At 41.8% G+C, this 27,717-nt stretch overlaps 1 protein-coding gene across 16 annotated transcripts in view; it reads right to left on the bottom strand.

Annotated features, from left to right (window-relative positions):
- CRADD (CASP2 and RIPK1 domain containing adaptor with death domain) overlaps positions 1–27,717 on the bottom strand; it is a 188,131-nt gene that overhangs the window by 21,034 nt on the left and 139,380 nt on the right. For 9 of the 16 annotated variants that reach the window (XR_001892876.3, XR_002515777.2, XR_002515778.2 and 6 more), the window contains one exon: positions 23,836–23,913. The exons of 5 other annotated variants lie outside the window; for them this stretch is intronic. Coding sequence is in view for 6 of the 11 variants with exons in the window: in XM_021922767.2 (XP_021778459.1) it covers positions 23,836–23,913 (78 nt within the window). In the remaining 5 variants the exon portion in view is untranslated. Of the gene's footprint in view, positions 1–23,187; positions 23,463–23,835; positions 23,914–27,717 lie in introns of those variants that run through there. 2 more of the 16 variants (XM_021922765.2, XM_021922768.2) reach the window with 2 other exon arrangements.

Genomic DNA, 27,717 nt, shown 5'->3' with positions numbered 1-27,717 from the left:
CACAGACCCATGAGGGGTCACTATGAGGTCATTTATATGAGGTAATACTGTTGGAAAAAAGGAGTTGGAAGCAATCTAAGAGCTCATTGCTGGTGGACGAGATACAGAAATACAAAACAGCACATAGGGAATACTGGCAGAGTTAGAGGGGATGGACTAAATGCAGTGCAGAGCAAAAAATGTAAGGAAAATAATCAGGTCTATACTAATGCAAATTAAGAATATATGTCCAGGCCGGGCACCCATGGCTCATGCCTGTAATCCCAACACTTTGGGAGGTCGAGGCAGGTGGATCATTTGAGCTCAGGAGTTTGACTAGTCTGGGAAACATGGCAAAACTCCATCTTTACAAAAAAATATATTAATACAAAAAATGAGCCAGGTGTGGTGGTGCACACCTGTAGTCCCAGGTGCTCGGGGGGAGGCTGAGGTGGGAAGATCACCTGAGCCAGGGAGGTCAAGGCTGCAGTGAGCTCTGATTGCGTCACTGATTGAACTTCAGCTTGGGTGAAAGAGCAAGACTCTGTCTCAGAAAACAAAAAAGAGTATATGTCCAATGCACCACTTACAAAAACACACACAAATAAAGGAATACATGTCAGACAGAATAGTTATCTTTATCTATGAGAAGGAGGGAAATGGGAGTGGGAACAAGCATGAATACATGAATGGAAAAGGAAGAAGCTTTTCACAGACCAATTAGTGAAGTAGGCCACAAATTGATGGGCGCGAAGGAAAAAAAAGAGAGAGAGAGAGAAGCAAGGGAGGAAGGGAAGGAAGGAGGGAGGGAGGGAGGGAGGGAGAGAGGGAAGGTCAAGAGTCACTCTGAACTCAGCTGTCTCATGGTACCCCAGGGGCTGACAACATCCAGTTTCTCTGTAGCTAAAGTGGGTGGAGTGGAGGAGGTCAGGGGTAGGGTGGGGCTGTTCCAGGCTGGAAAAGCTAACCTAACCAGCCATCTCCCAGGACTCATGAATTAATTCTGGTGCCTGAGTGCAATGGCTCTGCAGAAGAATCCCTTTGGCTGAGACTGGTTACCAAGAAAAGAAAAGAAAAGAAAAGAAAAGAAAAGAAAGAAGAAAAGAGAAGAGAAGAGAAGACCAAAACCAAAACCAAAATAAAACAAAAAACACCTCAAAAGGAAAACTAATTAGAACCCTTTGTTCTGCTTGTTGATAGATAATCACAGAGAACGATTTGGTCCTCACAGAGAGATGGAGAAATCATGTTTAGTCTTTCTAAAACTGATTTCCAGGATGATTAAGTGAAACCCACTCCAAAGAACAAGGTTATGTTGCAAAATACAAATAAATCCCGCTTATTTTAATGGAAGACTCGACTTGACTATCAAGTCCATGGAAGGTCAACAATAAAACTGTTAGCAATAATTGAGCTCGCACTGAATTAAAAGGTGGGAGGTACGGTAGACACAACTCTGGGCTAAGAATGAGCAAGCCTGGGTAGTATAAATTTCCACCTGCCACCACCTAGCCATATAGCTTGGGGTAAGTCATTTAGCCTCTCTGAGATTGCTTTCTTCTTTGTAAAAGGAAAAACCAGATGACTTCTAAGGCTTTTATTTCAATAAAATATATTATCTGTTTTAGAAGTAATTCTATTATTTTCAACAAATCTTACGATTTTTGAATTCTCATTAAATCAAACCATTTATTGTTGTATCACTTTTCTTTACATATTTTCTAAGATAGAAACAACCCTCGTGGGCCCTTTAGTAATGATTTTTGCTTATTTGTTTCTGCCTTTTAATGATCACACATGGAAACCACGTGGTGGGTCACGCCTATAGTCCCAGCACTTTGGGAGGCCGAGGCGGGTGGATCACCTGAGGTGGGGAGTTTGAGACCAACCTGGCCAACATGGTGAAACCCCGTCTCTATTAAAAATACAAAAATTAGCTGGGCGTGGTGACGCACGTCTGTAATCCCAGCTACTTGGGAGGTTGAGGCAAGAGAATCACTTGATCCCGGGAGGCGGAGGTGGCAGTGACAAGATTGCGCCACTGCACTCCAGCCTGTGCGACAGAGTGAGACTCCCTCTAAAAAAACAAAAACAAACAAACAAAAAACCACGAAATGAATATCTGGTAAAGTAAATTTTTCAAAACAGTAAAAACTTTAAAAGTGAATGTTACAGTTTGCTGGGCCATTCATTTCTCTCACATGGACCAGACACAGCTCCATCAATTTGTCATTCATCCTGTTCCTTGAACACACCAGCCAGCTGCAAACCAGAGCGCCTCGCACGAGCTGTTCCCTTTCCCTGGGACACTCTTTCACTGACCCCTTCATCAAATGTAACTTCTCAGGGCAGCTGCCCTGACTGCCCCGTTCCAAACTGCAACTCCCATTCCACTCTCATTCCCTTTGTCCATAAATCACCTTGTAACGTGTGACATATTTTATAGATGTGCTCTATTTGTTGTTGCTGCGTGCCCCCAACCCTACACACTCAGGCCTGCTGGAATGTAAGTGTCTCGCAGGCAGGGGAGCTTCATCCATCCTGCTCAGTGATGTACTCCAGGCACCCAGGGTAGTGCCTTGCACATAGTAGGCACTCACTACATATCTGTTGGATGAATGAATGAATGAAAAGGAATGATTCATTACAACGACAACATACTCACTTAGCTTTATTCTCTATAGCTACAGTGTTACCAAGTGCTACTACTTTTAATTTACTTTGTATTTAAAACCAGAGAAATTATATTGCATAATCTAAGCGTGAATAGAAAATTAAAAAGAGGGGAAACTCCATGATGGTAAAATATTGTCAAGGTTAGACACGGGCTGTTACCTCTTTTTATGCCAAACTGGGCTACAATGTGGGAACTCCCCTTTCCCACACCCATGTTTCATTTGAAAAGAGAAAGACAGGCAGGCCCCAAGATGGCTTCTGGGTAAATACGGCAGAGTGAGGCCTGACCCCAGTGTCTCCATCCCCCAACACCTAAGGAAATGAAGAAGAGGGAATAAAATTTAAAAAGAAGCCCATCAAAAAAGATGGCAGAACCACCTTCCAATTCCTACCTTCCTGAAGCTATATCAGTTATTCACCCAAACTCAACTCTAAGAGATTCACTCTACTATCCCCAAATCTAGAGAGGAAAAAATTAAGTGGGTTTCTTACATTTTTTTCTCCTCTGATTTCAGCAGAGATGGTAACTGCTACATGAAGCGACAGGAGATAAAAAATGTGGACAACAAGGACTAACTGTCCCTGGCAGAATGAGAAGACATTCCGCATGTTCTCAGGAGAGACGGCACAGCACAGGCATTATAGGGTGGCCCATGCATAAACAACCTGGTGAGCTCACTTCCTTGACCTGCTCTTTTGCTTACATGTGCCTATAGTCTGAAGAAAAGTGTACAGGACAGGAGATACCTGGTCCTCAAGAGGTAATACACAGGGGTCAGAAGGATGCCAAGGAGAAATCACCCCAGTGGATCAGAGCCCCAAAGACCACAGTCACCCAAACATACGCAGGATGGAATGAAACAGCATGCCAAGTGAGTAACATACCAGAGTAACACATGAGTTAAAAAGAGAGCATTATGTGGAAGAAAATGGGCCAAAACCAAAAATCTACAGTCTCCAAGGAATAAATTAGTAAGTGAGAAACACCAAGGATGACTCAAAATTATTTATATCCTAGGAAGCCTTGAGGTAATCAGAGATAAAAGGCAAAACTTAAAGAGAAAAATGATAGACATAGAAGAGAAAAAATAAAATCCATCAGAAAGATTAATGAGTATCCCTGAAGTAGAGAACCCAGGCCAAAGTATTTAAAGAGCCAATACAAGAAAGTATCCCTAAAATGAGCAAGCAACGGAGCTCTAAGTCAAAAGAGCATACTTCGTTTTTACAAAAAATGAATATGAAACAATTAACTGAAACATGTACCCTGGTTAAATAATTGAATTTCCAGTTCCGAGAAACAATTCTTCAAGCAGAACAAGCCAAGTTGCCTACAACGAGGGGAAAGCCAGTCATTTTTTTCAAAAGTATTTTAAATGCAAAAGATAAACAATTCCTCCAAAATTCTAAGGGGAATAAAGTATAGTGCATAAATATTACTCCTAGGGATGATATTGAAGTATAAAGGTAAGGTAATCATCAGATATTCTTGAACATGAAAAAAACCTAAAAAATTCATCATTCATGAGCCCTCCTTGAAGTCTTAACAATCTAGTCAGTGCAATGAATAAAAAAAAGCTATCAGCAGTGGCACACCAATGGGGGGGTCAGTGAAAATGGTTTGCTTCAGATGCAGACAATAAAGGATGCAGTGCTTACAGAGAAATTTAAATAAGTAGCAAAAGTACTAAAAGTCTGTTTTTCACATCACCATGTGCAAGCAATTCTAAACAATGCAAATGATAAAATACTCCTCCCCTCTGCCAGGCAGTCTCCACTAAACCCCTTGATCTGTTCCTCAATATCAGTACCAGGAAAGCCATAGGAAAAAGATTAGTACTGGGCACTGAATTCATTTAAATATAAAACTAATTTTAGGCCGGGCATGGTGGCTCACGCCTCCCAGCACTTTGGGAGGCCCGAGGCGGGCGGATCACCTGAGGTCAGTAGTTTGAGACTAGCCTGACCAACATGGAGAAACCCCGTCTCTACTGAAAATACAAAATTAGCCGGGTGTGGTGGCACATGCCTGTAGTCCCAGCTACTTGGGAGGCTGAGGCAGGAGAACTGCTTGAGCCTGGGAGGTGGAGGTTATGGCGAGTTGAGATCGTGCCACTGCAGTCCAGCCTGGGCAAGAAGAGCGAAACTCCGTCTCAAAACAAACAATCAAACAAAGAAACAAACAAATTTTAAACAACTGAACGTAACATTATATACCTTAACTATATGAAAATAACATAACTAATCAAAATCAAAGCTAGATTATAGAATAGAATGTAAATATTATCTATTTGACTATGTGAAAACAGCGGTGTAACTAACTGAAATCTAAAGGGAAGGAAGAGTGAAAGTTCTTAATGACCTTATTTATCATGGCAGGAAGGACGTCCATACTGTCTAGTATGAAAATGATAGCATCAGGATAAGCTAAGTAATCTACGGTTAAAAACAAGCCAAGTCTCAGTTACCTAACAGATCAAGAGTTCATTTCGTGCTCATACTCCCTGCACTGCAGGCCCATGTGGGTCCTCAGGGCTGTGCCTTTCACGTGCTGGCTCTGGACTCTGTGCTGTCTTGATCTTATGCCCCCACCACGTTAACATGAGCATCCAGGCTCACCAAGGTGGTAGAAGAAAGGGTGAGACTGGAGACCTGGCAATTAAATGCATTCATCCATAATGGTCATTTCTGCTCATGTTGTGTGGCTAAAGCAAGCCACAAGGTCACACAGTGACCTTGAAGAGAGTGAGGAAATATGATTCTCCTGTATCCCAGAAGAGGAAGAAAACTGGGTGAACAGCAACACTGCGTACCACAAAAACATAATTGGAAAACACACACACACACACACACACACACACACACACAATGAAAACCAGCAAGTTCTTATCATCTCTTTACTTAAAAAAAAAAAACAACATTTTTTACTGTGAAAAAATGTTTGTTCAAAGTTCAGTAATTCCTTAATGCTCACTTATTTTTCTCCAGTTAAAATCAGGTAAAATTAAGTGTAATGATTTTTACATTTAAAAATTAGCGTGTATAGCTGGGCAGTGGCTCATGCCTGTAATCCTAACACTTTGGAAGGCTGAGGCGGGAGGATCGCTTGAGTCCAGGAGTTCAAGACTAGCCTGGGCAACATAGCGAGATCCCCCCGCCCTCATCTGGACAAAAGTAAAAATAAAAAATTAGCTGGGCATGGTGGGCATTAACCACAGGCATGGTCTCAGCTACTTGGGAGGCCAGGGTGGGAGGACTACTTGGGCCTGGGAAGTGGAGGCTGCAGTGGGCTGTGATAGTGCCACTGCACTCCAGCCTGAGTGACACAGGGAGACCCTATCTCAAAAAAAATAACTTTAAATAAAAACTTAGCATGTATCATATGATCACACTTTTATGAAAGCATATCTCTCTCTCCATCCATCTTCCCATCTGCAAACACGCTTAGGGTGATATCTAACACAATGTTTCCTTAATGTTAATGAGGCTTATTTTTAAATGATAGAATGTATGACTTGTTTCTTTTTACTTTTCTACATCCCTTGGATTCCTTATAATGAGCATGTATCATTCGTGTAACACAATGAAATCATGAGAAGTTTTGCCACAAAGGCAAAAAGGCCTGCAGCCCAAGAAAGTCATAATGTGGCCCTGCTTCTAATATTTCTAAATCACAAATTCAGTGGCAGATGGCAAAAATTACATGTACTTCAAAACTACCTTTTGAAGTTAAAAGCAGAGTACAGATGTTGAGACAAAATTCCGAATTGCCTTGTCTGTTTACCAAAACGCTCAGATAACTATTGTTAAGTTCAACATTAATGACAACACTGCTTCTTCACGGGTTATTAGCAGAAGACATTTAAGATTCTTTTATATGGAAATTACGTATGTGAATATAACATTTTGCATTTTTCAGTCTTCCCCCTTTTCTAAATAGGGAAAATGAACTTCTTAATCACATAATTATTTCCTACTGATGATTGTTCTCCAAAATTTTCAAAATTGTTTAAAAATACTTATAACTTTAGTTTCATCTTCAATATCAAATATATAAATATTTAAACAGATATTAAAACTGAAGAAAACAAGATGTCCTATGGTTCCTTGATATTATCTTTGCTGCTGTTTACTGAGTAATAAAAAGTATAGAGAAAGATTAAGAAGCTTCAATTGCATATTATAAACTATAAAATAACAACCCTGATGGACTTATGTTTTCCTTATTAATGCCAAACCTGCCTAGAAGAAGGGTAAGATTATCAGTAATGCTAAGAACGCAGCTGACTTCAGGCATCAAAAGCATATTTCTTTGATGGAGTTCAGCTGTGTTGAGTGGTTTGGCAGTAAGACCAAAGAAATGAAAAAAGTACGGAGGTCATGCAAATTTACCAAGCAAAATCCTTCAAAGCTATGACACAACAACAATCTCATAAATGAAACTTTCAGTTCTCTTATCAGCATCCTAGGAAGAGAGAGAGAAGGAAGGCTTTTACATCTGCTGCCTGCCCAAAGCTGTAAGGGACAGTGATATGGTGATTGACATATCAAGAATCAAAATAACTTCATTAGATTGATGGAATGATCCTAAGAAGATTTAATTTGTCATGGGATAAACGTGATATCATCAAGTTAAAAAAAAAAATCAATCGTAAATGCATAGAATGTTCTCAACCTGGCTATAATGCTGTTCAGAAGGAAAGGGTCAGATGTTTACACTGACTGCAAATACACTATCACCCTAGCAAAAAACCCAAAACCAACCAAAAACTTGACAGCAAACTTGGTTCCATTAACACACAAGTTTGGAATCAGGAACAAGGAAGATGATTGTCTCACAGAATCCACACTAATCAAATAGACCATTTCCAAATCAGTGACCTGACTGCACATGATACAGACAGATGCAGGCAAAGCCTGAACACAGTGTCCGCCCAAAGACATTAACCTGCAAGCATGTATTAACTCAGCAAGAAAGCGTGTGGCATATATCGAGGTAAACTAAGAGTTAAAGGAAGATGAGAGCTCTGTCTTTCTTGTTCACAGCTATCCCCTAGCACCATGTCTGGTAGGAAGCCGATCCCAAGAAGTATCTTTTAAGACAGTAATTTAAAACACTTGTGGAGTAGTTGCATTTTGGGTAGCAGCTGCATTCCCTGTGCAGCTGCATGTAATGCAAAACTAACCTGACGAAGCACAGGAGGCGCTGCCATGCAGAAAGAGCTAACCACAGTTGGGAATCCCATTTGGCTTTGAAATTGTGTATTTCAAATTTTTAAAAAATTACTAAAAATTTTTGTTGTTCAGAGGCATGGTCTTGCTATGTTGCCCAGGCCAGAGTGCAGTGGCTGTTCACAGGTACAATCCCACTACTGATCAGCACAGGAGTTTTGACCTGCTCCCTTTCTGGCCTGGGGTGGTCCACTCCTCCTTAGGCAACCTGGTGGACCCTGCTCCCAGGAGGTCACCATATTGATGCCGAACTTAGCGCGGACAGCCATCTTCATAGTGCACTACAGCCCAGAAGTCGTGGACTCAAGTGACCCTCCTGCCTCAGCCTCCCGATTAGCTGGGACTCCAGACACAGGTTAATGTGCCTGGCAATGTTTCAAATTTTTTGCCTAAAGGGAGAATTCAGTGAAATATTTTATTAGTGAATTCAAATATGCCCAATCTCACATAAAATACAATGGTACCCTGAAGACAGATATATTGCCTTAGCAAGTACTAATTGAGGCCTGTACTGCCAATTACATTTTAGGTGCTAATGATACAGCTATTATTTAGCTATTTCTGTAAATTGTTTGGCGATTGTCTAAAGCACCTCTGTGAAACTTAGGCTTGAACATGACCTTTTCTAGACCAACTCACTTATTTCATCAATGAAGGAAATAAAGTCAAGAGAATTAAAGTCACTTGCTTAGTCTCATGATTACTGTGGAGCTCAGTCAGTAATAGAGTGATTTGCAGATGCTTATTCTAGCAAGTATTCAGTACCTACTTAGTGTTGCAAATAAGCAGGTGAAGGCGCATATTTATGGAAGGACTGCAGAAATAGCATAGGCTTATCCTTAATAAATATTCTTTTAATCTTCTTAACATTCTCAAAATCAAACTTTTTTCCAGATTCTGTTTTTACATATGTTTAACCAAAATTTTCTTTTAAAAGAAGCAGGTGCATGTGTGTGAGAGAGAGACTGAAAAAAAGTTTAACAAAACAAAAAATACTTATCTTTACTACCTGCTATCCTATTTTATTTTAAATTGATATCATGTTCCGCTAACAGGTAGCAAGATTTGACCAACACTGTTCTAGAGCACATTCGGCTGGCTCATTCTTACTCTACATTCAATCATTAGCTCACATGTCATCTCTTCGAAGAAGCCTTCTGGGAGACTTCCAAGCATAAATCAGCCATGCTCTTCTTGGAGGGCCTGAAATAAGTGACAGTGAAGATTCGGGGAACAGACAGATTCAGGTGAAAGTAGGTGGTGGCACTGGGATGCCTCTCTCTGCCACGCCTGAGCCCCACATTGAAGCAGGAGCCCCTAAAACCCACAGCAGGCTCTCCCCAGGGCTGGTCAATTTCCTGTGCACCTGTGCACTCAGCACTTCCTGGCACATCAGGAGTGCTCCATAAGCAACTGTTGAAATAACTGCCGGGCACGGTGGCTGATGCCTGTAATCCCAGCACTTTGGGAGGCTGAGGCAGGTGGATTGCCTGATGTCAGGAGTTCAAGACCACCCTGGCCAACATGGTGAAAACCGCTCTCTACTAAAATACAAAAAATCAGCCAGGCATGGTGGCGGACACCTGTAATCCCAGCTACCCAGGAGCCTGAGGCATGAGAATTGCTTGAACTCTGGAGGCAGAGGTTGCGGTGAGCCGAGATCATGCCACTGCACTCCAGCCTGGATGACAGAGCGCGACTCCATCTCCAACAACAACAACAACAACAACAACAACAACAGCAACAACAACAACAACTTTAGGGAGCCAATGACAGAGCTGACCCTAAAAGCCAACAAAAGCACCCATCCATCAGAGTCTGCACAGTGGTAGCAATGGACTGAATGTGGCCTGCAGATGTGTTTCATTTGGCCTCTCCAGTTCATAAAACTACAGAAAGAGCAGTTAAAAATTGAGAGGTTTCACAAAATTCCAGATTTGTAGCTTTGCTTGTCAGCTCACCAGAGTCATCCTCATGCTGGTTACCCCCAGCATCCACTCTCCTACCACACATGAGAAAGCCCAGTCGCTGAGCTGATCTCCCAGGTCCAGCCAGGAACTCACAAGCCTTACCAGGGTTTGATTTCTGCCTCCTGTAGCAGATAATGGTAGAAAATCCTGCACAGCATAATAGTTTAAGGCTTGGTGGATGAGCCTGCAGCCAGCTGGGGGGAGGAGAGCATAACAAAACGGACTCTTTTCACTCAAGGCAGCACAAACCCTCCTATGTGTCTGTGGTCTTTTCCCAGGGGTAAAAGACTGCCTGCGATAACTGTCTTTACTCTCCTCTCTCTGGGATGAGATGAAAAAAAAAAAAAAGAGTGAAATCACAGGAAATAAGGACCAGAATTAGAACATTTTATTTTTCCTTGTATCCTCTGGCATAAAATAACACTATTTTTCGCAGATGGGTTTTCAATAAAGTTGGGAGCAAGGCTGTGGAAAAATTTTTAAATGCTGTATGGGTCTTAAAATGCCAGTTGTTCAGACATAAAAATGTGTTTCCTCCCATGAACACATCTCCCTGGGAAGCCCAATCACTCCCAATCAAAATGGCTTCCAATCAAAATCCAAACATATTTTTTAAAAACTGAAATTGACAAACTGATTCTGAAATTTATAAAGAAATGTGAAGACCTTAGAAGATCCAAAATAATTTTGAAAAAGAATGAAGCTGGAATAATTACACTACTTGATTTTAAGACATCCTAAAGCTACAGAAATTGACAGTGGGTATTAGTGAAAAGGTAGACAAATAGATCAATAAAACAGGAGAAAGTTCAGAAATATATTTACACCCATATGGAAACCTTTTGACAAAGGTGCAAAGGCAGTTCAGTGGAGAAAGGATAGTTTCTTCAACAAGTGATGCTAAAACAACTGACTCTCCATACGCACGTGCACACATGCGCACACACACATGCAGACATACACAAGAACTTAAGGCAAACCCCATATCATATACAAAAAGTAACTCAACATGGATCATAGACCCAAATGGAAAACCTAAAACTATGGAACTTCCAGAAGAAAAGATAGATGAATTACTTGCAACCTTAGCTTAGGCAAAGAGTTCTTTAAAATGGCACCATACTAAAAGCATGATCCATAAAAGAATAAATTGACAAACTGGATGTCATCAAAATTTAAAACTTCTGCTATTTGAAAGACACTGTTTAGAAAATTAAAAGACAAACCAGTGACTAGGAAGAAAATATTTGCAAATCACATCTTGTAAAGGACTTGTATACAAATACATACAAACAATTCTCAAAGCTTAAAAAAAAAAGACCCAGTTTTTTAAATGGGCAAAGATTTGGACAGACACTTCAGTTAAGAAGATACATGGATGACAAATAAGTACATAAAAAGACGCTCAATATCACTCTCTAGAGAAATGTAAATTAAAATCACAATGCGATACCACTCTACTCAAATTAGAATGGTTGCCAGTCACAGAAGGACAAATACAACATGATTCCACTTATTTGAGGTATCTAATATAGTCAAACAGAGAAAAGTGGATGCTAGCGGGGAACCACTACTGGGAGAAGGGGGAAATGAGGAGTTGCTGTTCAACAGGTATGCTTTCATTTATGCAAGATGAGTAATTTCTAGGGATCTGCAACATGGTATCCACAGTGTGTATATATACATATATATATAGTAATTTCTAGGGATCTGCAACATTGTACCTATAGTTAACAATACCGTGTAGATCTCATGTTAAGTGTTCTTAACACAATAAAAATTTTGGTTAAAATTAAGAAGACTGAAGACAATGTTGGCACAGATGTGGAAGAAATGGAACTCTCATACACTGCTGATAGAATCATAAAATGGGACAAACACTTTAGAAAACGGTTTGGCAGTCACTTAACATGTTATACATCTACCACACAGTCTAGCCATTTCACTTCTAGGTGTTTAACAAAGAGAAAAGAAAGCCCATGTCCATGCAAAGACTTGTAAATGAATGTTCCCAGCAGCTTTATTTGTAATAGCCAACAACACAAATGTCTGTCAACAGGTGAATGGATAAACAAACTATGGCATATCTGCAAAATGAAACACTGTTCTACAGTATAAGGAACAAAGTATTAATACACACTTCAACATGGAAGAATCTAAAAATAATTAAGTGGAGTGCAAGTAGCCAGACAAAAGAGAATGCTGTAGAACTCCATTTACGTGAAATTCTAGGAAATGAAACCAACACACAATGACAGAAAGCAGATCCGTGTTTGCCTGGAGATGGGGGTGATGGGAAGAAGGAATTACAGAGGGGCAGGAGAAAATGTTTAGGGGTCACAGATAGGTTCATCATTCTGATTATGGCAATGGTTTCATGGGTATATAAGTGTGTGGAAACATCAAATTACATACTAAGAACTTGTGCAGTTTACTATATGTCAATTATACCTCAATGAAGTTTGGGTTTTTTGGGTTTGTTTTGTCCCCTTCTTGTCCCTGGCCCCACTTCACTGGGTTAGGTCCTGTTCCCTAGACTCTCCCAGAATACTGCAGGCTGGCCATCACAGTCTTTAATACTGTGTACAGTTTTCATCTAATTATTAGGTTGAGTCATTTGACATTGCCAATATTCTACCATTTCTGATCTACAACAACTGCAGTTTCACGTGGCTCAACCTAACACTTGCTTGCCAGCCATACTTGACAGTGAGCTCGCTGAGGTCTGGGAGTATCTGGCTCAGCAATGTTTGCTGCGTGAAGGTGGTGATACTCTGAAAGTTCTCTCCAGCCAGTCCTCTGTTGTGTCCTCACAAGGAGCTGAGGAAAAGACTCCCGTGGGCCCTGCCTTTACAGCCTTCTCCCTTTCATCCATTTAAAAATCATTCCAACACCCAGTACTGTAAGACCTCCTTTTTGCACAGTTTTAAAACTTCCCATTTGGAAATCAGCTTTCAAAGCAACAGAAACACATCCCGAGGCTGCTGGAAGCAGAGGATCTGGCTTTGAAAACGTAAAAAGTATTAAACATTTAAAACAACTATAAATCACAGGAAGACTCAGGATCCTGACATCTCTCCGAGGAAAAATTCCAGAGGCTGCAGCACTTTAAAATAATATCATGTGCTTTGGTTCTAGTCTTGGCTGCTTCTCCCTTGGAACAACAAAAAGAATCGTGCCAGCTATTAAAGGCGGTCTTGTTATATAATGCAGTTAATCTCACATACTCTTCCCTGTGGGATTTAACCCAAGTTTCACAGTGGTCTATTTTATTTAGCATTGATAGTTTTATTCATTTCTTATTAAAGAAATCTTTCCACAAAATTGGCTGCTCTCTCAGCCTTGGCTTGAGAAGGAAGAATATCTGAATTAAAAATCTGTGCAACAGATGGACCTCAGTTACAAAGAATATCTCTGGCTTCAGAAGTCCCTCATAGAGGCAGGTGTCAAGCATGTTAATAAGTTCCGGGCTTTCAGATTTTCCTGAAGACAGTTCAGCCCTGCCATTCATGCACTTTATAGGTAGAAGAGAAAACAAAAGTACAGAATTCCATAAATACTTGTCAGATTCTAGGGATGTATTTGTCTCACTTTTTGTTCATTTAAAAGGAACTGTGCTCGTATTAGTGGGGAAGACAAAACATCAGGGAGATGAAAGGAGGAGGCAGAGGGGCCATGCTGCCGATATGCCTGTCTTCCTCTGTGGCATCAAAGGGTCTGAAAAGTTAGGGAGAGAGGTACTGGACATCCTGCTTGCCCTTTTTTGGTGTCGGTGGTTTCTCCTTTTACCAGAAAGACATTAAGCAAAACAGATTCTCACAGCCTAATACTGCTGTGCTTCTCCTAGGCTTAACCAGCCCTATGCTTTATCTCTTAGATTTTGGGTGGATAACAGAGAAGAGAAATAAGAGAAGTCATTTCCCTCTCCACCATATGACAAATATGACACATGCTCCATTCCAAGCTTAGAAACAGTTTCTAACACAGCCCCTTCCGGTTCAGAGAGTTTTGAGATAAGTGTGCTCCCTCCTCCTATCATTTTAAAACAAGGAGAAGGGAAAACAAAGGAAACACTTTTACTCCTAAAGCTGTCGCCACAAGATAGGTATCACCATCATCTTCTCCCAACGGGTCACTAATATTTGGAGAAGCTGAATAACTTGCCCCAAATCACTCAGACTAGTAAGTGACAGAGAGCCTGTCTGGCTCCAGGTCTGTCTGGCTCCAGAGTCAGTGCTCTTCTAGATGATTCTCTATGTCCTGCTAAGTCTCTGGTTAGATGAATGTTGACAAATCTCTTGAGTGAGAAAGAGGATTACTGGGCAGTAATTTTGGGTTAGTTCAAGTATAATTCCCAAACTATGCAGATACCAGAGACACCTAAATGGTTGAGCCTAGAACCAATGTGGGAAGAAAATGACTGCAGAGAAGAGTGCTCCCTTAATTCATTTTACAGCCTGAGGGAAACTGCCCTCATCAAACAGTTATGGGGTTAGATGTTCTTTAACAAAAAATACCAACAGCAAAAACTTATTTTCATGATTGATTTCGAACAAGCCCCTTGTATTAATGAATACATACTTGTGACACCTATCTGAGCAAAAAGATAATGTAAACATTTAATTGGCAACAAGATGGGTGGTCCAAAGAAACAGCTGTAATTCACTCCACCTCCCTCTACATGCTTCACTCTATCCAGGGGCAGCTTTTACCTACTGCTGGGTTATCACATTCCATGGACAGAAGAGCCATTTCCCCTGGGCAGGAGATGCAGACACCACAATCGGCATTTACAGTTCTGGTAAACAAATATTATCACTTCTAAGAGTGACTGGCTTCAGGAATACCACTCAGTAGAAGGCTAGGTTTCAGCTTCAGCTATGATAATGTGTCATAGAATGATGCGTTCTAATGTATTCTTCGGTGTTAACACGACAGTTCCCTAAGGAAACTGCACTTGGACAAATATACTCTTCAAAGCAATTTTTTGGACTTCTTTTCCGGCAGCAAGGTACTTCTTTTAAAAAGAAAGAAATAAGCAAAACAACACAAAACCCCATGTAATATTCTTTCAACCTACTTCCTGGTTGTGTGTGTGTGTGAGTGTGTGTGTGTGTGTGTGTGTTTTCCAAAAAGCACAGAAGCAGCTTTTATGGTTAGAAAATTGAAGTGCTATCAAACCTAGGAAATTACAGGGATGAAAAATGAAACAGCTTATCTATGTACATCCCATCTGCTTTTGGTTTTGTGTTTTGCACAATCCATTACTGGAAGCATTGGAAAGTATGCTGAGACACTGAAAATGAGACCAGGGTGTGTCCTACAGCAGCCTAGAGGTGAGGGTAACATTGCCACTGAGCTTGCACCAAAACTCACAGACTCAAAGGACGGTTTCCAGGAAACATCAAAGTAGGGTATTACAAATAAAAACAAAACACACACCAAACGGAGCCAGTGTTTTGGAACATGGTAAAAAGCAACTTTCCATTCACTGGGGAAACGCCATGTATTTCATTATTTTGTCAGTTTGGGTCACTGTGTTCTCCACAACTCAGCACTTTTACTGCAGAGGGAAGTTGTTCCCAAGCTGCTTCAACTGTAGACTCTCTGATATTTGACAATTTCCCAGGACTGTGCAGCTGGGTTTTAATGATGTGAGCTCCTTCTAGTACAGTCTCTTTAAACCTCTCCATTCCAACAGCCTTGCTTCTTTCTCTTCTGACTATTCCTCACTCCACGTCCCACCTCTGTGGCCTACTTGTAGGCTCTCCCTGAATTCTCAACACAATCATTATCTCCACTTCTGCGTGAACCACAGGCAAGGAAAAATACCTTACTTCTAAAAAGACCAAGTTAGACACGATGAGAATAGCAATGGATTCACACTTCAAGTAAATAAATGCCTGAACTGAAGAGGTATGATAATGAATGAACATTCTTTGGCGGGAAGAACTTAGTGGCAGAAAATTCTTAAGAGAAAAAGAAAACAGCTTTCTACCCTGTTGATCCAACCAATTAATGAAAGTACAACATTTGTAGAAGTAATTTGAAAAAATTGTTTTAGTCGAAGGGTAGGAAGTGAAAAGGGACAGTGCTAAGTTATTAATCCACTGATCACTCTTTTGATGTATTCTTTAAGAGGGTCAGAGGAACAGGCCCTTGGGAGTCTAGAAATCAAATCAACAATGCTAGCATATTCTGTTTTTGTTGTTGTTGTTGTGAGCACAATTTCTGCTCACTGCAGCTTCCACCTCCTGGGTTCAAGCGATTCTCCTGTCTCAGCTTCCTGAGTAGCTAGGATTACAGGCACCTGCCACCACGCCAGGCTAATTTTTGTATTTTCAGTAGAGACATGGTTTCACCATGTTGACCAGGCTAGTCTTGAATTCCTGACCTGGTGATCCTCCTGCCTTGGTCTCCCAAAGTGCTGGGATTACAGGTGTGAGCCACTGTGCCCAGCCAATGCGAGCATATTCTTAAATGAATACATTTTGTTTGCATAAATCATCATGTTCATTAGTCTGCTGTTGTAAGGAGATGACAATCCATGAAATCATAAAACTGATTTCCATTTTTGAGCAATTGCACAGAGATTTGAAAGAAAAAATTTGATTTATCTATGTATGTCTAGAGAAAAATATTTCTCTTGCTGACACAATATTCTAATTACATTGGCTTAATCATTACAGAGTGTTAATATATGCAGAAGTTCTTAGATATACTTTTACATGGATAAAGGGAGCACCATTAAGTGTCATTAAACATTTTCTAGACTCCAATGAGAAACAAAAAACAGAATAATCCAACAGAGACAAAACCCAAAAGGTGACTGTATCTAACACTGAACTTCCTGCCACGGCTTCTTTTTGGGAACTTGTCCCATCACTACTTTTTCCTTCTCCCAAACAGTCTGCTTCTCTATTGCTTATGAAGAAGGAGCCCAGGGTCATCACAAGGATGAGGTCTGGAGTTGCCCATGCCAAACTTTGTCTCAGCTTCATGACAACGATTCACAGTGGTACAAAGAGGATGCAGTATCGGGGGATGCGGGGGTTGTCAAGGCTCATTTCCCTATGAAATGATGTAACCTCCTCCTCTAAAGACAACAGGAAGATTTTTCCGTCTTTCTTCAGGCTCTGAGACTGTGGTTGATTGTGCCTCTTGATTGGTGAAAGCCATTGTTCCCCAAGGCAAATGACAAATTTCCCTTTCTTGCAGTGTTCTGCCTGTCCACAGTAATTCTAAGGGAGTGGCAGGGTAGGATGGGGAATCAAGCCTAAAGAAGAAAAGGCCTTTCAATTCTTTTTGTGCCACTGACTCATTGCTGTCTACATCTTTTTTTGAGACTGAGTCTTCCTCTGTTGCCCAGGCTGGAGTGCAGTGATGCAATCTCAGCTCACTGCAGCCTCTGCCTCCCAGGCTCAAGCAATTCTCGTGCTTCAGCCTCCCAAGTAGCTGGGATTGCAGGCGCCCACCACCAGGCCTGGCTAATTTTTATATTTTTAGTAGAGATGGGGTTTCACCATGTTGGCAAGGCTGGTCTCGAACTCCTGGCCTCAAGTGATCCACCCGCCTCAGCCTCCCCAAGTGCTGGGATTACAGGCATGAGCCACTACACCCGGCCTGCTGTCTACATCTTGATGTTCACATCCCTTAAAGAGTGGCAACCCAACTGACTCCCCACCATCCTGCAACACCACAAGGAAGAGGCTGTGCCCCTCTCAAAAGCTATTCAGATTTCATTTTCTCTGTCATTTTCAATCCTCTCTATTTCTCTACCTTTCTTCTTTGGTCTAGTTTCATGCAGGGTATGAGATATTCTTAGAATACCATCTTGGCCCTCCAGACCATATGTTCCCATTTTCATGTGGCAACAGATACAAGCAAAACAACTAAAAGGCACGTTGGCTAGCAGTCACAGCAGGAAGGATAATTAATCAAGTTACACAGTGAGTTTCTTTTTTGTTTTCCACTGAGAGGTAGCTATGGTTCAACAGAGGGAATAGGGGACTGGGAGTCAGAAGCCATTAGATGCGTCATGATCCAGTACATGACCTAGAGACCGATGTGCCAGCTCTCTGGTCTCACCTGCCAAACCTATAAAATGAAGAGGTTCAATTAGCTTAGGAGTTGCAAACGTCAATGTCTACAGGGGCCTGTTAGGGAATATAAATGGGCATAGAACACAGAGCTATGCAGGCTGGGGAGAACTGGGGCAGGCATGCCCCATCTCAGGGGACAGTGACAGCTCGGAAGCAGTCAACTGTCGCCCTGAAAGAAGGGTCCAATGTCTCCACATCTGCTAATCTTTGAGGAGAAGCCATGAGTCTATATTTTAGGTAAAATCTCTATTTTAAATAGTGTCAACTAATTAAAAAGATTTTTAAATGCTGTGAGCCAGGCAAAATGTGTCTGCAGGCTGGCTACAGCCCTCAGGAGCACAGTCTTTTGCCTCTGCATTAGGCAGTGTCTCTAAGCTCTCTTTAAGAGGTAACATCCTATGATCTACTCTAGAGCATGTTTTTACAGCAGAATCTCCTTCCTGATGAATGGCCATTTGATAATGCAGCCAGAAATGACACAGCACGGGACCGCAGGTGACAGGACAGAGCTGGGATTTGATCTGGAGCTAAAGGGCAATAGGAAACCAAGAGGGACTGGGCATGGGGGTGATACCGGAGAGAAATGGGGCATGATCCAATTTACATTTTCACAAATTCATCCTGACCGACGTGGGAAGAATAAACTGAAAAGAAGAATCACTGTACTTGGTCAAGCCAGTGTGGCAAACACATGAGCGCCAGCTGAGTGGCAAGCAATGGGGAAATCTGGCCTCTGGGCTGCATAAAGGCCTGACCCAGTGATGCATCTTCTCAGACGGGACCACGCTTTTTTCTTTCTTTTTTTTTTTTTTTTTTTTTTTTGGGGCGGGGGTCTTGCTCTTTTAGCCGGGGGTGGGGGTGCGGTGGTCAGGATTTCAGGCTCACTGCAAGCTCTGCCTTCTGGGTTCACGCCATTCTCCTGCCTCAGACTCCCAAGTAGCTGGGACTACAGGTGCCCACCACCATGCCCAGCTAATGTTTTGTATTTTTTCTTTTTTAGTAGAGAGGGGGTTTCACCGTGTTAGCCAGGTTGGTCTCTATCTCCTGACCTTGCGGAGCGCACTTTTTCTATATCAAGGTGACCTGTAGGTTTTCTAGTCATAGGGCCGGGATAAAACAAGATGGCAAGCTAGAAAGTTCCTACAGGGGAGGGATGATGATTCTTGAACTCAGATGGAGGCAGTGGCTGTGGAGGAAAAAAAATCACAATCTCCAAAGATATTGAGGAGGTAGAATGGACATCTGTTTGTAACCGATTAAATATAGGGGCAAGACAGAGGGAAGCATCAAAGGGGGCTGATGGTCCAGTTTCTACCTTGAATGACTGGGTGGCTGGTAAGGAAAAGACTGAAGGAGGAGCAGGTAGACATGGGAACCAGAGATGACTTTTGAACATGTGAAGCATGAGATGCCTGGGTGGTATTAGAGTGAAAAACGTCAAGTAAATGACTAGATTTGCAGAATCCACATGGGTTTGAGTTACAGAATCAATCCTTTGAACTCTGGAGTTTTCTTTGCTCATTATTTTTGAAGTCCTCTGTTGGCTAACTCTAATATGAAAAGAAACAGTTAATCTATATACCGAAGAAGCTTTTTCACTGATTCTCCTTTGGTTACATGGTGCAACCCATAGTCAGCTCCCTGCCCTCTTACACACACCAAGTAACAAGTACTTCTATAGAGTTTGCCCTACCAGACATTGTTCTGAGTATTGACCATGTGTTAGCCTGCTTACCTCTCACAACTGCCCTGAGGGATAGCTATCATATTATCTTTACTTTCTTTCTTTTTTAATTTTCTTTATCTTCACTTTCCTAAATGAGGAAACTGATGCACAGAGAGATGAAAGATGAAGTAACTTGCCCAGTGTGAACAGGCCAGAGATGTTTAATCAGAATTTGAACCAAGTAATCTGGCTCCTGAGTCATGCCTTTAACCACCACACATTAAGCTTTGCTGCCTCTTCAAACGTCAGAAATGATATTCAAGGCTACTTTTAGTTCTCACCCTTCCACATTAAATACCCCTGCTCCTCGCTTGAGCTGGTTTCTAGATGTTCCCCTCCTTCATAAGCCTTATTTTCCTGCTCTTGAGCAACTAAAGTTTGCTGGCTTGGACCTTGCGTATGAATGAGTCTTCTCTTCTGGATGAAGGGCAGGAACCGGGTCCTGTGTTTATTCCTTCTGAATCCTTTAAAAAGCTGCCAAGAGTACGCACACAGAGCAAGCCCTCGTAGGCGGACAGGGCAGGCCAAGTGGGGATAATAGGCCTGCCCACATGGGTGACATGAGTCAGCTGGGAATATACTTTTATCTGTCACAACCTTAATTAAGGGAAAAGGTCTTATTTTGTAAAATACTGCACTTGTAGCTAGAAATGTCAACACAATGAATTGGCTAATTGTTCCCTCTTGCTGCAGATCTTCGCCAGCACCGTCTCTAGATCACGGCATTGAAGCTGGAAGGCAGCTTACCTGGTTGCACTCTATGACAGGACTGACCTATGTTATGGCACGGCTGCTGTGGGGCCAGGCCGCCTCTCACCAGGTTTTGGATCATGCTCTGTCTCTTTGGGAGGATTTTTCAGGGACAGAGTCTCTCCAGTTCTCTCACCCTGTGGTTTTCCTTCCTATCCTGTTCCTTAGGGGCTGAGAAGTGTCAGAGAACGGCCACTGTCTGCTCCCTGCCAGGGGTTTGGGGACACTCCTTTTGGCTGCCACTGGGTCACTCCTCGCCCCGCCCCATGACCCCTCTGCAGATATTTCTAACTCATAAACCCCTGCATGCCTCCTCTGCCAACTGGCCTCTATCACTCCCATGGCTTACGTTCCTCCCCACCTCTCACCCGCTAATATCTCAAGACAAAACCTGTCTAGGAAGGGAGCCCAGAAGACACGTGTCACCTGGCCTGCACAGCAGCTCCATCCCTGCCCAGGAAATGGAGGCCTCAGGCAACTGAACTTACTGAAGACATTGGTCCTAAGGGTTACCCCTGGGAAGGGGCTAGGGAGTGGGGAGTGGGGAGGTGTGAAGGAGAGGCCGCCTTTTCACTAGGTCCCTTTTTGTATCACATCTTCTTCAAATATAAATATTTAGATTTTCAGCAATAATCTAACTCTCCTAGCTCTGTTTCCAAGTGCATTAAATAACCTTCAGATAATAGTCTGGCTCTTCACACAAGGTTTTCTATAGAGAGAAAAATAGGCTGACCTGCAAGCGTGCATGTTCGTGTCCTTGTAGGAGGAATTTTTCTCTTAACTCATTAATAAACAGGTGTTCTGATTTATACACCAGTTCATGAATCTGTTTCTCTCATCTCTTTTCTGAGCCTGATCTGCTCTGGGTCCGGGAATCCCTTGGTTTGCGAAGCTGAGGACCAGACCCGGAGAGGGGGACCCTGGTGGGGCCCTGCCCATCCACAAGATACTGCAGCATGGCCAGCAGCCTTCCTCTGGTCTTGGAAAGCAGCTTTTCTTCCTATGACAGGCTAAGGTTGCAACAGTAGTAGCAACAGCTCCCATATTCTGGGTCCCCAAGAGAAGGCAGGCCAACCGGATCCCTGATTGGCTGTGGAATGATCGAGTGAGAGGAGAGAGTCACGCATTCCCAGCCCGGGCTTCCTGAAGAAGGAATGTCAGCCATCAAATGGAAAACCAATTGAGAAATCTAAGGGCTACCGAGACTGGATCTGAAGCCCCCAACCTGCTTTATGATGAGGTGCTCCTCATCTGATGCATGTTTGTGGTTGAGGAGTAGAGGAAGAAAAGGGAAGAGATGTTATGAAAAAGAGGAAAAGAAGGATGACTAAGAAGGGGCAGGCAGGTTTCCACCAAGAAAGAAAATTCAGCCCGCCAACCATAAAGAATGAAATGGCGACAGCCACTGACACCTTGGAGGAGTTGCTTAACCTCTGCTGCCTCTGTTTCCTTTTGTGGAAAATGAGGATAATGACAGCATCGACCTCAAATGGTTGTTCCACTGATTCAACAGGGTCATAGATGTAAAGCACTTTGCCTGGCTAAGCTCCATGTTCCCTGTCCCGACCTCGACTCCGCAACAACAAGCACTCACACAGCTGAACACAGACAGCTCTTGGCCATTGAAAACATATTTCAAATACTTCAGAGCCACCTGGGGAGAGACCTGGCCAGAAGTCACAGTCTCTTGAAGGACCAGATCTGAGTCTCTGGTGGACCTCCTTCCAAATTAGGAGACAGTGACAGCGACAAGGAGAGACTTGAACAATCACCTGGTCTAATACCTTTTATATTTGTATACCATGAATGAGTCAAACGAGATTAAGATACAATGAGAAAAAAATGAATTACTTTAAAAATAGTATATTTGTAAAATTATTCAGTAAAGTTCTATAGGACTAAGCCCTCTAATTCCTAGCAAGCAACCACTTCTCCAAATCCAGACCTCTCATTTCAAATCACTAGTCCTCTCTGCCAAGGTTTGAACCCTGCTACTTCACATAGCCTTGCAAGTAAGTCTTAGCAGAAACCGTCTTGTTTAAAGCCTGTGACCCTAGTGCATAGACCAGGGCAGGGAGTAGGTGATGGTAAACTCCACCTGCTGCACCCCCATTCCCCATCCATTGTCATTCTACAGGGATGGGAAGTCTCCTGCCTAGACAGGTGAACTGGGTAGAAGCAGAGGAACTGCTGAAAGCCATCGCACTAGAGCCACACTACCCAGTATGGCAGCCACTAGACACGTGTGGCTACTGAGCACTTGAAATGGCCTGTGTCCTAATTGAAGTGTGCTCTAAATGTGAAGTGCTCACCAGATTTTGAAGACTTAGTATAAAAGAAGCATAAAATATCTCATTAATTGTTTTCTGGCAGGGTATGGTGGCTCATGCCTGTAATCCCAGCACTTTGGGAGGCTGAGGCAGGCAGATCACTTCAGGTCAGGAGTTCGAGACCAGCTTGACCAACATGGTGAAACCCTGTCTCTGCCAAAAAAAAAAAAAAAAAAAAAATTAGCTAGGCATTATGGCACACACCTATAATCCCAGCTACTTGGGAGGCTGAGGCAGGAGAATCCCTTGAACCCAGGAGGCAGAGGTTGCAGTGAGCTGAGATCACACCACTGCACTCCAGCCTGGGTGACAGAGCAAGACTCCATCTCAAAAAATAGTAAATAAGTAAATAAATAAATAAAATTCAAGCCTTTAAAAAATAATAATCTATTGCTTTCATGTTGAAATAATAATACTTTGAATATACTGGGTTAAATAAAATATATCATTCAAATTAATGTTACCTATTCTTTTTACTTTTAAAAATGTAGCTACTTCCAAATGTAAAACACATATGTGGTTCCAATTTGTGGCTTGCATGATATTTCTGTTAGACAGCCCTACTCTAGAATCAGCTTTCTGTGTTCTTTCTGTTTCACCATCACCCCTACTGTCCTCATGGTTTATCCTTACTCTTCACAGGAGTGAGCAGTGACACCAGGGCAAGCTAACTAGCTATTCCTGGTCCTTTGTAACCCTGGAAAAGGAGAGAATAAACTAAAATCATAATCTTTTGGTGGGTGGTTTCATTCCCCCCTCCCAATGATCACAGCAATTTCTGAATGTAATACAATGCATGAAAGATTTAACGGGCTTCAGTTTACTCACCAGTAAAAATGAAGACATTTGGCTAAATAATCTCACAGGCTCACAAAATTTAAAAGCTAAGAGACTTTAGGATTACCTGGCCCCTTGGTTTTCAACCCAATATAAAACACACTTTTTATAACAAACATTTTATAGTACTCTACTAATCCGGTATAAAATCCATAGATCATATTACCTGCCCATGTTTTTAAATTAATATAACGTGAAAACTATAATACAAAGAAGAAATGAAAATAGCTTACATAAAATGTTGTATATTTCAGTATGTGGATACTCTGCTTGATTGCTCTAAAGAACAAGGGAGGCTCAGATTCTTGGACCTGTAGAATAACCACGAATGTGATATCACAATGCAGACAGATATAGGTGTGTTGCTTAGTGACTCAAACATCATTAGTGTTTGCTATAATTTGATTTTCTGGAGATTATTAATAACTCTTGGTAAAGTTCTGAGCAAAATAAAGTACAATCTTACCTCTACTTATACATACTCCTGGAAAATTCAGTGCATATTTTCAGACATGAAAAATACTATATGTTTACATAGAAAACATAGTTGGACTCCTTGAATGTCTGGCGGGACATGAAAATCAGGCCGGATATGGCCAGGTGCTTGCTTTGTGGGATTGCCCAGAGCATTGTTTAGCAGTTCTGTGCCCGCCCATCCAATGTCACCAGCACCCCACCCCCAATCATTGTGACATCTAAAGAGCTACCCTCACAGACTGCTACCAGCACCCGAGGGGGTGATTTCAACCTCTGTAGAGAATCTCTTTCAAACACTGCATAATTTGAGCAAAATGTGGGGCACAGATATTAGATCTAGGAATGGTAATTTTTTTTAAGAAAACATTGTACATACACATGATCACGTAGGTTTCACAATTTATGTGGCTGGTTTCATACATCCCTGTTGGCTCTGTTACATTTCCAGTTATGAAAATGACTTGTCTTCTGAGATGCTTTGCTTGTGTCCTTACTTGACAAAGGAGGCCTGGAGGCTCAGAGAGTTGGTGGCAGGCGAAGCTGGAGAACACAGGCTTCGTGACTGCCAGTTCCGTGCTCTCAGGCTTGCTTCCTCTGGCACTCTCCAAAGTTTGGAGGACGTCACGGCAGCAGTTGTGCCAGTTGCAACACTTCTGACTCTGACTGCGGTGTTTACTCTCAGAGCCTCGGCCTTTGCTGCTTACATAGGATTCTAGGATTCGTGATGGAGGCAGATTAAATATTTAGATCCCTCAAACAAGTTAAATTACAATTGGGCTGGATTCCCACTGGGTAATCCCACTTGAACCTTGTGTACTCTGGGGGGAACATGAACTTTACTCGTTTCATTCAAAACTCGCATGAACAGAGAGTGAAGCTGGCTCCTCTCCATCTCCCCCGCCCCCACAAAAAAAACTGCTTATCTCGGAATGAAAAATCCATCCAGTTCCTTGGAGGATTCGCTTTGCCTTGCCCCACAGCAGACACAGTGTGCGTATTCAGCGGGAACAATTTGCTCATGCCAAGAAACTAGATCCTGTTTGAATGACAGTAGTTATGGGACAACAATATGTCTACAGCCCACACCAAAGCATGGCTTGTACTTTATGGCTGGCATTGCCCCAGCAGAGAATCGGAAGGCAGCTGAGAAACCTCTCATGGCCACTGGACTCTGACAACCATCTCTACTGCCCTCGCTTGCCCTTAACTGCCTATACCCCTTAATTTGGGCTTTTGGTCTAGGAGCAATATCCTTTGGCTCCAAGTCAATTTCTGTCCTGTGGCTCTCTCGGTAGCTGGGGGAAAGGGTGATTCTGGCTGGCCCTGGACTCTTAACTGTTCTCAGAGTCCCCAGGAACATCTTTTTTCTTCTTTCTTTCTTTTTTTAAAAGCCTATAGACTCTTTCTGTTTCCTCGGCAGCTCTGAGCTCATCCTGCCCCCTCCCCTAGCTCAGTTCCACACCCCCACTCAGGACAGTGGTGCCTTAATGTCCACAGAACCCAAGTCATGTCATGTCCACAAAGCCCATGTCATGCCAGCAGGTGTCCCTTGTTGCTGGGACTTGGACCATTGAGGCCCTCTGGGCTTTGAGATAATTTGTCATCTACACTGATACACGAGCCAGGGAACTCAACCTAAAATAGTTACAGGTGGGACAGAAGAAACAAACGAAACTGGGCATCAAGATTTCTCCAACTGACACACATAATGTGAATGTGAGAGAAAGCATAGGAGAAAAGATCCGTAAAGGAAGAAGAAAAGGTCATGGAAAGAGAAAGGAAGTTTCTGTCCCAGCTTTCCCTGATTACTTGAAATTCTGTGTGTCTGAAGTAAGCCAAGAAAAGCTGCCAAGAAAGAAGTTGTGGAAGATAAGGACACAAAAGCAACATTTAGTTTTCAGTGCTTTGTAAAAGCCCAAAGACTATTGTATGTTCTTGACAACTGCATTACCATGTTAGATTTCAGTTTTTTTGAATTTGGATGTTTTGGGAGTTTTTACATGGCTAGATTCTTAGCATCTAGTGATAAAGGGAAAGGGACTCTGACAATGCAATTTCCAGTTACAAAATAGGTGTTAGTTCTTATTTAATTATACAATCGCTTCTGCTCTATCAGCTATTGGTAAAGTTTTCTGTGCATTGTCCTAATGCTTTGTGATACAATTCTTTTATGATATAACACATGTCACTTAAATTTATATTTCCTGCCTTTTCTTCCCACACTAATTTGAACCACACAAAAAATTGATACTAAAGATGAGAAACTTCATGCAGGACAAATAAGGATATTCTATTGGGGCAATTCTCCATTAAAGTTAGCATTTTACATAACAATACAGGATATGACAAAATCAACTCAAGATGCAGTATATTGTGATTGCATTATAACTAACCAAGTCCAGACCTAAATTTTATACCAGTTGTAAATCATGGTGAGAAAAATAAAACTTATGCCTGAGCCAGAGTTTGCTTTCCTTGGATTTGGCAACAAACTATTACTAACTTTGCACAAGATAGGCCACAGGGAAGGAAATACTACATTTCTTTGAAACAATTCCTGGTTATAAAGGGTAGCTAATTCTCATTTAGTAACCAGCTGGATTTTTAAATAATAATACCACCTTTAATGAAAATTGATACATCTAGCCTCAACAGAAACTATGTCTAAATGACATTCCTGGAACTTAGAATATACTTTTTTTTTTTTTGGTATTTTTTTAGTAGAAATGGGGTTTTGCCAAGTTGGCCAGGCTGGTCTTGAACTCCTGACCTCAGGTGATCCACCTACCTCGGCCTCCCAAAGTGCTAGGATTATGAATTTTTTTTGAAGTCCACTATTTATTTATGCCAGTTAGTTGGTTAGTTTATATACATTGCCTTGTTTAAGCTTTTTAGAAGACTTATTAACTAAAGTCCATAGTTGACATTAGGGTTCCTTCTCTGTATACAACACAAAGAAGGGTTTTGTCAAATACACAATGTCATGTGTCCATCATTACAGTATGTTCTCTAGTATCAGTCTATGACTGATATAGTAATACAGTATTCTAGACACTATAGAACAGTTTCACTGCCCTAAAAGTCCCCTATGCTTCATCAACTCATCCCTTACTCCCTTCCCTGAATGCTTGGCAATCACTGATGTTTTTTACTCTTGCTATAGTTTTGCCTTTTCCGGATGTCACACAGTATACCGCCTTTTGGACTGGCTTATTTCACTGATACATAGATGTCATATAGTTTTGCCTTTTCCGGATGTCATCCAGTATACCGCCTTTTGGACTGGCTTCTTTCACTTATCAATATGTATTTAATGTTCCTCCATGTCTTTTCATGGCTTGATAGCTCATTTCTTTTATCACTGAATAAAAGATACAGATGGACGTACCACAGTTTATCCACTTAGTTACTGAAGGGCATCTTGGTTGCTTCCCAGTTTTGGCAATTATGAATAAAGCTGCTACAAACATTCGTGTGTGCAGGTTTTTGTGTGGACATAAGTTTTCAATTCCTTTGGGTAAATACCAAGGAGATGGATTGCTGGATCATATGGTAAGAGTATGTTTAGTTGTATAAGAAACTGCCAAACTGTCTCCCAAAGTGGCTGTACCATTTTGCCTTCTCATTGCTTCATCTTT

This window comes from Papio anubis, chromosome 9, assembly GCF_008728515.1.
Source record: "Papio anubis isolate 15944 chromosome 9, Panubis1.0, whole genome shotgun sequence".
Taxonomy (NCBI): Eukaryota; Metazoa; Chordata; class Mammalia; order Primates; family Cercopithecidae; genus Papio; species Papio anubis.
This window is presented reverse-complemented; position numbering and strand designations above follow the sequence as displayed.